The sequence below is a fragment of the Artibeus jamaicensis genome, unplaced genomic scaffold (assembly GCF_021234435.1).
Source record: "Artibeus jamaicensis isolate MK-2021 breed Jamaican fruit bat unplaced genomic scaffold, CSHL_Jam_final contig_3126, whole genome shotgun sequence".
Lineage (NCBI taxonomy): Eukaryota > Metazoa > Chordata > Mammalia > Chiroptera > Phyllostomidae > Artibeus > Artibeus jamaicensis.
This window is the reverse complement of record NW_026521723.1, coordinates 17,823,898-17,837,298: the sequence shown is the minus strand read 5'-3', so window position 1 is coordinate 17,837,298 and position 13,401 is coordinate 17,823,898. Positions and strand designations below refer to the sequence as shown.

The window sequence follows — 13,401 nt, the reverse complement described above, 5'->3', positions numbered from 1 at the left end:
TGTTTTAGATTGGTGAAATATGTCATTGGTATCTTAATAGGAATTGCATTGAATCTATAGATGGCTTTGGGTAGTGTGGACATTTTATTAATGTTAATCCTTCCAATCCTTGAATATATGCTTCCACTTACTTGTATCTTCCTCACTTTCTTTCTTCAGTGTCCTATAGTTTTCTGAGTACTCCTTGATTCCTGGTACTTTTTTGTTGTTGTTGCAATAGTAAATGAGATTATTTTCTTAGTCTCTCTTTAATAATAGTTCACTATTGGTGTGCCATTGATTTCTGAAAATTGACTTTGTGTCCCACTGCTTTACCAAATTCATTTATTAGGTCTAGTAGTTTTTTGGTGGAGCCTATAGGGTTTCTGTGTTTAATATCATGTCGTCTGCAAATAATGACAGTCTGCTTTTTCTTTTCAAATTTGGATGCCTTTTTTTTTTCTTGTCTGATCACTGTATCTCAGATATCCAGCACTATGTTGAAGAAGAGTGTTGATAGTGGACACCCCTTTCTTGTTCCTGATCTTAAGAGAAAAACTTTTAGTTTTTGCCTGTTAATTATGATTTGGGGAGTAGGTTTTTCATATTTGGTCTTTGTTATGTTTAGGTATATGTTCCCTCTTCCAGCTTTTCTGAGTGTTTTCATCATATATGCATGCTGGATTTTATCAAATGCTTTTTCTGCATCTATTGATATGATCATATGATTTTTGTCTTTCATTTTATCTATGTGATATATCACATTTATTGATTTGTGGGTATTGTACCATCCTTGCATCTCTGGAATAAAACCCACTCGATCATGGTATATGATCTTTTTGATGTATTGTTGGAGCCAGTTATCTAATATTTTGTTGAGGATTTTGGCATCTGTGTTCATCAGTGATGTTGGCTGTAGTTTTCTTTCTTTGCTGTGTCTTCACCTGGTTTTGGAATTAGTATAATAGTGGCCTCGTAAAAAATGTGAAGATCTTCCCTTTTCTTGAATTTTTTTGAATAGTTTAAGAAGGATATGTATTAGTTCTTCAAATGATTTGTAGAATTTGCCTGTAAAGCCATATGGTCCAGAGTATTTGTGTGTCAAGAGTTTTTTGATCACTTCCTCAGTCACTATTTGTTATCACTCAATTCAGGTTTTCTAATTCTTCCTGATGTAGTTTTGGAAGATTGAATCTTTCTGGAAATTTATCATTTTACCCAGGTTGTCCAATTTCTTGGCATAAAATTGTTTGTAGTGATTTCTTCCATTTTTAAAAACTTTTTGTGATGACATATATTTTTTTAATTTTTATTGTATTTTTTCCATTACCATTTGGCCCCCTTATACACCCTCCCCACCCCTACAGTCCTGACACTATTGATTGTCCTTGTCCATGAGTCCTTTTCCCTTTTGCTTGATCCCTCTGTCCCCTAACCTCCCCCACCCTTTGCTGTCATCCTGCTCTCTGTGCATCTCTCTGTTTTCCTTGTTAGTTCAGTTTGTTAATTAGATTCCACATATGAGTGACATTGTATGATATTTGTCTTTCTCTGGCTTATTTCACTTAGTGTAATGTTCTCCAGGTCCATCCATGCTGTCACAAGGTATAAAATTTTCTTATTTTTTACTGCCAAGCAGTATTTACCATTGTATAAATGTCCCATAGTTGTTTTATCTCCTCATCTACTGATGGACACTTGGGCTGCTTCCATATCTTGGCAATTGTAAATTATGTTGCAGTGAACATTGTGGTACTATGTTTTTTTGAATTAGTGTTTTGAGTTCCTTTAGATGTATTACCAGAAGTGGAATCGCTGTGTCAAAAGGCAGATCCATTTTCAATTCTTTGAAGTATCTCCATACTGCTTTCTGCAGTGGCTATACCAATCTGCATTTCCACCAACAGTAAAAAAAGATTCCCGGTTCCCCTTTCCCCGAATCTATATCAGCACTTTTTATTTGTTGATTTATTGATGATAGCCATTCTGACAGGTATGAAGTGATATGTCATTGTGGTTTTAATTTGCATTTCTCTGATGATTAGTGACATTGGGCATCTTTGTATATGTCTGTGGGTCATCCGTATGTCCTCTTTGATGAGGTGTTTATTCAGGCCCATTGCCCATTTTTTTAATTGGGTTGTTTTTGTGATGTTGAATTTTGTAAATTTTTAATAAATTTTGGATATTAACCTTTTGTCAGATGTATCAGTGAATATGTTTTCCAATCCTGTGGGTTGTCTTTCCATTTTTATTTTGTCAATGTTTTCTTTTGCTGTACAAAATCTTTTTGGTTTGATGTAGTCCCATTTGTTTATTTTTCATTTTGTTTCTTTTGCCTGGAGAGATATATGCAATAAAATATTCCTATTTGCAGTTCCCAAAATTTTGCTGTGTATATTTTCTTCTATGGTTTTTATGGTTTCAGGTCTTATATGTAAGACCCAATATTGCCTTCCATTTTAAATGAGAGCCTTGCTGGGTAGGGTAGTCTTGGTTGCAAGTCCTTGCTTTTCATCACTTCAGTGTTTCATGCCAATCACTTCTGGGCTATATTGTATCTATTAAACATCCAAATTGTAGTGTGGTGGCTGTGGTAGTCTGAAATTCAAGGAATTGGTCCAAGATAGATAAAAATTTGGAATTCATCAACATAATAATGACACTTAAAATTATAAGATTAGGTGAAATTGCCAAAATAGCAAGTGTTGACTGAGAAGAAAAGAGATACGAGAACTAAATCTTAGGACACTCCAACAATTAGAGAATAGAGAGATAAGGACAACCTATTTGGAGACTGAAAAGGATTAGCCGGTGAGTTGGGAAGAAAACCAGAGGAGTATGGCATCCTGGAAGATAAATGAAGAAAGTATTGCAAAGCAGAAGAGTGATTAGTTGTGTCAAATGGTAGAGTAAGTTGAAAATTATTCATTGATCATTGGATTTAACAATGTGGAAGCCATTGGTGACCCTGATAAAGAATGATTCAGTAGGGTGATTGGGGCAAAAGTGTGACAGGAATGAGTTCAAAACAGAATGTAAGGAAAAGAATTAGAGACAGTTGAGAATAGACTCAAAAGTCCTTTGGAAGACTTTCACTATAAAAAGAAATAGAGAAACCCAAATCATTAATTTAAAGAATATAAGCACCCCATGTTCATTGCAGCATTATTTAGAATAGCCAAGATTTGGAAGCAGCCCAAGTGTCCGTGGTAGATGAGTGGATAAAAAAAGCTGTGGTACATTTACACAATGGAATACTACTCAGCTGTAAAAAAAAAGAAGGAATTCTTACCTTTTGCAACAGCATGGATGGACCTGGAGAGTATAATGCTAAGTGAAATAAGCCAGTCAGAGAAAGACAAGTACCATGTTAATTTCATTTATATGTAGAATCTAATGAACAAAAAAACAAATGAAATAGAAACAGACTCATAGATACAGAAAACAGACTGACATTTGTCAGAGGAGAGGGGTCTAAGGGGCTGATGAAAAAGATGAAGGGGATTAAAAAAAGAAAAAAAAAACTCATAGACATACACAACAGTATTGTGATTACCAGAGGGAAAGGTAGAAGAAAAGGGTAAAGGAGGGGTAAATGGTGATGGAAGGAGACTTGACATTGGGTGAGGGAGGGAGGGAGAGAGAGAGAGAGAGAGAAAGAAAGAAAGAGAAAAAGAAAAAGAAAGAAAACAGTGTAAATAAATAAACAGATAAATCCTGGAACAGAGAAGTGGCATAGTAGTTTGAGGAAGTAGAAGGTTATTTTTTTCTAAAAAATTACAGGAAAAATTATGTCATGTATTTAATACACTGGTGGAAATTACTTAGCTGAAAGGGAAAATTTGGTCATGAGAGGAGCTCACCTTGACCAGAAAGATGAGATAGGATCTCATGCCTTAGGGACAGACACAGCCTAGCCTATCTCTCACAGCTGGAGGAAAAGTGGATTATATAGATACAAATGGAGGGAGATGGACAGATATGAGAAGAACAGGTTGCAGAAGTCCTCTTCTGATTGTTTCTGTCAGGAAGCAAGGTAATTAGCTGTGTTTGAGGATAAGGAAGGGATATTGAAAATTTTAAAAAGAGAAGACATATCTAGGAAAGAAAAAGAGGAAATGAACTATATGCAATGACTGAAAGACAGCTCCAAAGGTACACTTGAGTTTAAAATGAATTCAGTCAGTTTGAATGTGTATTTTTCTGAGCTTCACATTCACAGCTTTCTGGGTTATAGGCATGGAAATCAGAAAAGGTAGATGTAATTAGGGTTGATATTTTATCAGGTGAATACAATGTGAGAGGGGGCAAAGCAGTGACTAAAACAACAAATCATGGAATTTATGCTTAGTCAGGAAAGGAGGATTTGGAAGTAGAAGGGGAACCTATGAAAGGTGTTAGGATCAATTAAGTACATATAGAGTCCTGTGAGGTCAAAGATTATAATAAGTGTTGGAGTATTAGAGGGAGAAAGCTTGAGATAATGATATGCAATGTCTAGTGCTTTACACTAGAATGAGGGTGCTTACCAGTTTGCTAAGTGGCTATAAGAATTATTTTCATGGATTGATTTTTTTAGGTTCATGACTACAAAGAAGGAACCCCAGAAGAGAAGACCTACTATATAGAATTATGGGATGTCGGAGGCTCTGTGGGCAGTGCCAGCAGTGTGAAAAGCACAAGAGCAGTATTCTACAACTCTGTAAATGGTAAAGCGTTTTTTATTTCTACCATTTGTTAATGGTCTAAGAGTACAGATCCTCTAATGTGGAATGCTGTGAGATGCTGGACTCATCTTAATTTAAGAAAGATTCAGTTACTCACAACTCTTCATTTAAATCTGCATATCACATTCCAGTTTGTGTTTCTAGATTCTAACCATGTAATTCAGAATATTGAATATTTGCTTTGTCTAAGTGTTTCTATTTATATATTATTGTCATAAAATAAATATTAAGAAATAAAATTGTATTTGGGGTACTTGACATTAACCATGGGGCTTTCAAAACACTCTCCCCTGGGAGTCCTAGTTCACCAGTAAGTTGAGTAAGTACAGTAGAACTATTAGGAATCCCACAGTCTAAGCCAGATGTCACAGAGTTACAAAGATTTCTTTCATCTGCCCCTCAGAGGGCATCCTATGTAATTAATTATAAAGAGATGACTAAGGCTGTTTTTAGGGGTGCAAAAATTTTCTCGTTACAAAGATTCAAAAACTTGGAGCAGATTTCCACATAGAGGCATGTAATAGAGGACATAATTGCAGTTAATAGAAGGCCTATGCTGTGTCAATAGACTAAACCACTGACACCTAGGATTTACCAATAGAGTTTCTTTATCTTTTTGTCTTTTTTAAGTTAATTTGTTAAACCTTTTTTTACTGTGAAATGTAATTTCAACTTGTCTTTGATTGATGTACCAGAAGATTTGGCATCTCACCCCTTCCTCCCTGGTGTATGCATGTATTATTCACTACTAAGTAAGCATTGCAATTGCTAAGTCCTTTCTTCATTTCTTTTTTAAAAAAAATTTTAATGTTATTCAATTACAGCTGCCTGCATTTTCCCCCCACCACTGTCCCCCACCCCAGCCAAACCCACTTCCTGCCCTTGCTTCCACCCTCCTCCTTGGTTTTGTCCATGTGGCCTTTATAGTATTTCCTAAAAACCCTTGCCCCCCCATTGTGCTCTCTTCCCCTCCTCTGGCTATTGTTAGATTGTTCTTAATTTCAATGTCTCTGGGTACATTTTGTTTGCTTTTTTCTTTTGTTGATTATGTTACAGTTAAAGGTGAGATCATGTGGTATTTGTCTTTCATTGCCTGGCTTATTTCACTTAGCATAATGCTCTCCAGTTCCGTCCATGCTGTTGCAAAGAGTAGGAGATCCTTTCTTCTTTCTGCTGCATAGAATTCCATTGTATAAATGTACCATAGTTTTTTGATCCACTCATTAGTGATGGGCACTTAGGTTGCTTCCAGCACTTTGCTATCATGAATTGTGCTGCTATGAACATTGGGGTGTATAGGTTCTTTTGGATTGGTGTTTCAGGTCTCTTAGGATATAATCCCAGCATTGGAATTGTTGGATCAAAAGGTAGTTTCATTTTTAATTTTCTGAGGAAATTCCAGACTGTTTTCCACACTGGCTGTACCAATCTGCATTCCCACCAACAGTGCACTAGGGTTTCCTTTTTCCACAGCCTCGCTAGCACTTGTTGTTTGTTCATTTATTTATGATGGTCATTCTGACAGGTGTGAGGTGATATTTCACTGTGGGTTTGATCTGCATCCCTCTGATGGCTATTGACAAGGAAGTATTTTTCGTATGCTTATGGGCCATCTTTATGTCCTCTCTGGAGAAGCATCTGTTCAGGTCCTTTACCCATTTTTAAATTGGATTGTTTGTCTTCCTGGTGTTGAGTCTTGTGAGTTCTTTATATATTTTGGAAATTAAACCTTTGTCACAGGTATCATTCGCAAATTTGTCCTCTCATAGAGTCAGTTCCCTTTTCATCTTAATGATGTTTTCTTTAGCCGTGCAGAAGCTTTCTACTTTGATATAGCCCCCATTTGTTTATTTTTTTCTTTATTTTTCTTGCTCTTGAACCCATGTCAGCAAAAATATTGGTTTGTGGAATATCTGAAATTTTACTGGTTTTTCTCTAGGACTTTAATAGTATCACAACTTACATTTAAGTCATTTTTCCATTTTGAGTTTATTCTGGTGTGTGATGTAAGTTGATGGTCTAGCTTCATTTTTTGCATGTATCAGTATAGTTCTCTCAACACCATTTATTGAAGAGACTATTTTTTACTCCATTGTATTCTCATCATCCCTTTGTCAAATATTAATTGACCATAGAGACACAGGTTTATTTTGGGCTCTATTCTGGTCCACTGATCTATGTATCTGTTCTATACTTGTACCAGACTGTTTTGATTACAGTGGCCAGGTACTATAGTTTGATATCAGGTATTCTGATCCCTCCAACTTTGTTCTTATTTCTCAAGATTGCTGTGGCTATTCAGGGTCTTTTTTGTTTCAATATAGATTTTTGAAGTATTTGTTCAAGAGCTGTTAGGGACTTCCGCCAAGATGGAGGCATAGGTGGAAGCACTGTGCCTTCTTGCACAACCAAGTTTTAAAACAACAAAATTTTAGCAACAAAAACACAGCCAAACCACAGAAAATTGAACTACACGGAAGTCTGACAACAACGAACCCTTCAGCCAAACCAGTAAGAGGGGCAGAGCCAGCAGCAGAGCGGGGTCGGGCAGGAAAAATCCACCGGACCTACCCGGGCGCTTGACCCATGTGCGCCAGCAGCCATAGGCGGATCCCAGGTGTGGAGAAGCGGGAGGACCCACTGAGGGCTGATTGCGGTCACACATTCATGCACAGATAAACCTGTGAAGGAGCGAGCAGTGAGATGGACTGCACAGGCCCCAGCGGCAAGAAGCAGCAAAGGGAACCACCATTTTCCCTCTCTGACCCCGCCCCCACATACAGCATCACAAACCAACAACCTGAGTGGCCCCGCCCTGGTGAACAACTAAGACTCTGCTCCTCATACATAACAGGCATGAACAGATCAAAACATGGCTCGAGAACAACTCAGAGCCCCAGAGCTGATAAACCTAAGTGATGAAGAAATAGCCAAACTTTCAGGTGCACAGTTCAAAACACTGGTGATCAGGATGCTCACAGAACTGGTTGATTTCAGTCGCAAATTACAGGAACATATGAAGGCTAAACCAATTGAAATGAAGGGAAATGCACAGGAAACCAATAAGAATGGAAAGGAAACTGGGACTCAAATCAAAGAAGTGGACCAGAAAGAGGAAAATAATGACCAAACAGAATAGGTTGAAGAAACAAGAATTCAAAAAAATGAAGAGAGGCTTAGGAACCTTCAGGACATCTTTAAACATTCCAACATCCGAATTATAGGGGTACCAGAAGGGGAAGAGGAAAAGCCACAAGTGGAAAACTCATTTGAACAAATAATAAAGGAGAATTTCCCCAATCTGGCAAAGGAAATAGACTTCCAGGAAGTCCAGGAAGCTCAGAGAGTCCCAGAGAAGGTGGACCCAAGGAGGAACACACCAAGGCACATCATCATTACATTAGCCAAGATTCAAATGAAGGAGACAATCCTAGAAGCAGCAAGAGATAAGGGGACAGTCACCTACAAAGGAGTTCCCATCAGACTGTCAGCTGATTTCTCAAAAGGGACCTTACAGGCAAGAAGGGGCTGGAAAGAAGTATTCCAAGTCATAAAATCCAAAGACCTACATCCAAAATTTATCTATCCAGCAAAGCTTTCATTTAGAATGGAAGGGCAGATGAAGTGCTTCTCAGATAAGACCAAATGCAAGGAGTTCATCATCACCAAGCCCTTATTCTATGAAATGTTAAAGGGACTTATCTAAGAAAAAGAAGATAAAAAATACGAACATTGAAAGGACAGCAAACTCACAGTTATTAACAACCGCACCCAAAACAAAAGCAAACTAAGAGGACAGCTAGATCAGGAGCAGAACCATAGAAATGAAGATTATATGGAGGGTTACCAATGGGGAAGTAGGAGAAGGGGGGAGAAGGTACAGAAAATAAGTAGCATAGACAGTAGATAGAAAATAGATGGGGGGAGGGCAAGAATAGTAGGGGAAATATAGAATGTAAAGAACTTGAGACACATGGTCATAAACTAAAGGGGGGGAACGGTGGGGGAGTGGGTGTTTAGGGTGGAGGAGAATGAAGGGGGGAAATAGAACAACTGTAATGGCATAATTAATAAAATATATTTTTTAAAAAAGAGCTGTCGAACATGCCATTAGTATTTTAATAGAAATTGTGTTGAATCTATAGATTGCTTTGGGTAGTGTGGACATTTTGATGATATTAATTCTTCAAATCAGTGAACAGAATATATGCTTCCATTTATTTGTATCTTCCTCAGTCTTTCTTCAGTGTTCTGTAGTTTTCTGAGTTCAGGTCTTTTACCTCCTTGATTAACTTTATTCCTAGATACTTTGTTGTTGTTTGCTATAGTCAATAGGATTTTTTTCTTAGTTCCTCTTTCTGATAGTTCAGAACGAGGTGTACAAAAATGCCATCAGTTTCTGAGTCTTGATATTGTATACCACTACTTTGCCTAATTCATTTCATAGGTCAAGTAGACTTTTGGTGGAGCCTATAGGGTTTTCTGTGTACACTGTCATGTCGTCTGCAAATAATGAGTTTGGTTTTTTTTTCCAATTTGGATGCCTTTTATTTCTTCTTCTTGGCTTATTTCTGTGGCTGATTGCACAGGACCTCTAGTACTAAGTCGAATAAGAGTGGCGGAAGTGGACCCCCTGGCCTTGTTCTGGATCCTAAGGGAAACACTTTTAGTTTTTGCCCGTTGAAGATGATGTCAGCAGTAGGTTTCTCTTATATGTACTTTATTGTGTTGAGGTATACCCCCCATTCCTGTTTTGCTGAGTGTTTTTATCATAACTGGGTACTGGATTTTATCAAATGCTTTTTCTGCATATTAATATGATTATGTGATTTTTGCCTTTCATTTTGTTTCTGTAAGTATCACATTTATTGATTTACAAATATTGTACCATCCTTGCATCCTTAGAAGAAATCCCACTTGATCATATTATATAATCTTCTTAATGTATTGTTGGATTTTGTTTGCTAGTATTTTGTTGAGAATTTTAGCATCTATGTTCATCAGAAATATTGGGCTGTAATTTTCTTTCTTTTGTGTCTTTACTTGATTTGAGGATTATGATGATACTGCTCTTGTAAAAAGAGTTTAGGAGTCTTCCTCATCCTGAGTAGTTTGAAATAGTTTGAGAAGGATAGGAGTTAGTTTTCTTTAAATGTTTGGTAAAATTTGCCTGTGAAGCCATCCAGTCCAGGGCTTTTGTGTGCTGGTAGTATTGTGATTACTTCTTTAATTTCACTAGTTGTTACCAGTCTATTCAGTTTTTCTGCTTCTTCCTCATTCAGTTTTTGAAGATTGTGTGTTTTTAGAAATTTATCCATTTTGCCTAGGTTGTCCAAATTCTTGGCATATACTTGTTCTTAGTAATTTCTTACAACCCTTTGTATTTCTGTGGTATCAGTTGTTACTTCTCCTCTCTCATTTTTTATTTTATTTGTTGTAGGTCCTCTCTTTTTCTTGATGAGTCTAGTGAACAGTTTGTCGGTTTTGTTTATCTTTTCAGCTCCTGGATTCATTGATTTTTTTGAATTGTGTTTTTAATCTGTATGTCATTTAATATGCTCTCATCTTGGTTATTTCTTTCCTTCTGCTTGCGCTGGGCCTTGTTTGTTGTTGTTCCTCTGTTCTTTTAGATGTAGAGTTAGATTGTTTATTTGAGATTTTGCTATCTTCTTTAGGTAGGCCTGTATCACTATGAACTTCTCTCTCAAGTCTGCCTTCACAGTGTCCCATAGGTTTGGGGTTGTTGTGTATTCATTTTCATTTGTTTCCAAGTACTTTTTGATTTCTTCATTGACCTCATTGTTAATTTATTCATTATTTAATAAGATGTTTTTTAGCCTCCATGTATTTAAATGTTTTTAGTGTTTCTCTTGATGTTTGTTTCTAGTTTCAAGCCATTGTTATCCAAGAAGATGCTTGATATGATTTCAGTTTTCTTGAATTTGTTGGGGCTTGTTTTGTCCACCATGTGGTCTATCTTTGAGAATGATCCCTGTGTTTTTAGGAAGAATGTGTATTTTGCTTCTTTGGGGTGAAATGTTCTATAAATATCAATTAAGTCCATTGGATCTAGAATGTCCTTCAATTCTGCAATATTTTTGTTGATTTTTTTGTTCAGAAGATTTATCCACTGTTGAATGTGGGGTGTTAAAATCCCCTACAAAATAGTATTGCTATCTATTGCTTTCTTAAAGTCCTCCAAGATTTTGTTTATATATTTTGGTGCTCCTATATTTGGTACATATATGTTTGCAAGAGTTATACTCCATTAAGTATTGCATACTGACCTTCTCTGCCTCTTATTATGGTTAGAGGAAATTTTAAAATAATTATTAATCATACTAGAATGTTAGGTTCACTAAACAGTTCAATGCTTATTTTTTACTAAGCCTCACTTTGCCAATTCTGAAATGAAGAAGAATTGTTTCCATATTGACATTATTTTCTCTGATTATTTTAGGTATTATTTTAGTACATGACTTAACAAATAAGAAGTCATCCCAAAACTTGAATCGCTGGTCATCGGAAGCTCTCAACAGAGATTCGGTGCCAACTGGAGTCTTGGTAACAAATGGGTAAGCCCAGATTAGTTCACAGTTGGTTTGAAATGTTAACAGCAATTGAAGGAATACACCCTCCAGAATAACACCTTGTAAGATGTTTTATGTGTAAATATCCTCCTAACAGTCTCATTCACAAAGCAATAGTTTTGCTTTGTGAAACTATTAGTCTAATTTCTCAGGTTTTTATGTATTGTACCTTTTAGTATCACATCTAAGAACTCTTTGCCTAATTCCAGAACATTAAGATTTTCTCCTATGTTTCCTCTAGAAGTTTTATAGTTTCAATTAACTTTTAGATCTTGCTCCTTTTTGGGTTATAGTGTGAAAGAGTTGGAGGGTGACTTTTGCATATGAACATCCAATTGTTCTAATACCATTTATTTATTTTTTATTATTCAAGTACAATTGTCTCCATTTCCCCACAACCACCACTGTCTCCCACCCCGCCCACCCCAACCTCCCATCCTCAATCCTACCCTCTTTGGCTTTTCGCATGGGTCCTTTATACATGTTCCTTGAAGACCCTTACTTTCTTTCCCCTGCTATTCCTCAGCCCCTCCTCCCATCTGGTTACTGTCAGTTTGTTCTTTATTTCAGTGTCTCTGGTTCTATTTTGCTTGCGTGTTGTTTGGTTGATTAGGTTCCACTTATAGGTGAGATCATATGGTATTTGTCTTTCACTGCCTGGCTTATTTCACTTAGCATAATGCTCTCCAGTTACAACCATGCTGTCAGAAAGGGTAGGAGCTCCTTCTTTCTTTCTCCTGCATAGTATTCCACTATGTAAATGTACCACAGTTTTTTACCCAGTCATTGACTGGTGGGCACTTAGGTTGCTGCTGGCAGTTGGCTATTGTAAATTGTGCTGCTATGAACATTGGGGTGCATAGATTCTTTTGAATTTGTTGCTTCAGGATTCTTAGGATATAATCACAGCTATGGAATTGCCAGAATAAAAAGCAGTTCCATTTTTAGTTTTTTGAGGAAATTCCAGACTGTTTTCCATACTGTCTGCACCAGTCTGCATTCCCACCAACAGTGCCCTAGGGTTTCCTTTTCTCCGCATCCTCTTCAGCACTTGTTGTTTGTTGATTTGTTAGTGATGGCCATTTTGACTGGTATGAAGTGATATATCACTGTGGTTTTAATTTGCATCTCTCTGATGGCCAGTAATGCTGAGCATCCTTTTGTATGTGTCTAAGCCCTCTGTGTGTCCTCCTTGGAGAAGTTTCTGTCCAGGTCTTCTGCCCATTTTTTAATTGGATTGTTTATCTTCCTGGGGTGGAGTTATGTGAGTTCTTTATATATTTTGGAGATCAAATCCTTGTCTAAGATATCGTTAGCAAATATATTTTCTCATAATGTTGATTTCCTTTTCATTTTGCTGATGTTTTCTTTAGCCATGCAGAAGATTTTTATTTTAATGAAGCCTCATTTGCTTTTCTATCCTTTATGCCTCTTGCTCTGGGGGATATATCAGCGAATATACTGCTGCATGGAATAGCTGAGATTTTCCTGCCTATGTTTTCCTCTAGGACTTTTATGTTGTCACAACATATTTAAGTCTTTATTCATCTTGAGTTTGTCTTTGTGTATGGTATCAGTTGGTTGTCAAATTTCTTTTTTTTGCATGTAGCTGTCCAGATCTCCAACACCATTTGTTCAAGAGGCTATTTTTACTTCATTTTATGCTCCTGCCCCCTTTGTTGAATATTAATTGACCATAGAAACATGGTTTTTTAATTTCTGGTCTTTCTATTCTGTTCCATTGATCTCTGTCTATTCTTATGCCAGTACCAGACTGTTTTGATTATAGAGGCCTTGTAATATAGTTTGATGTCAGGAATTATGATCCTTCTTACTTGTTTTTCTTTGTCAAAATTGCTGCAGCTATTCAGGGTTGTTTGTGGTTCCATATAAATTTTTGAAATGTTTGTTCTATATCTGTGAAATATGTCATTGGTATTTTAATAGGGATTGCATTGAATCTATAAATTGCTTTGGGTAGTATGGACATTTTGATGATGCTAATCCTTCCAATCCATGAACATACTATATGCTTCCATTTGTTTGTGTCTTTCTTAGTTTCTTTCTTCAGTGTTGTGTAGTTTCTGAGTACAGGTCTTTTA

General features: G+C 36.7%; 1 protein-coding gene across 1 annotated transcript in view; it reads left to right on the top strand.

The window, feature by feature from the left end:
* RABL3 (RAB, member of RAS oncogene family like 3) overlaps window positions 1-13,401 on the top strand; it is a 50,711-nt gene that overhangs the window by 21,604 nt on the left and 15,706 nt on the right. Inside the window, exons 3-4 of the mRNA XM_053663136.1 lie at window positions 4,562-4,691; window positions 11,170-11,284. Of these exons, the coding sequence (XP_053519111.1) occupies window positions 4,562-4,691; window positions 11,170-11,284 (245 nt within the window). The remainder of the gene's footprint in view (window positions 1-4,561; window positions 4,692-11,169; window positions 11,285-13,401) is intronic.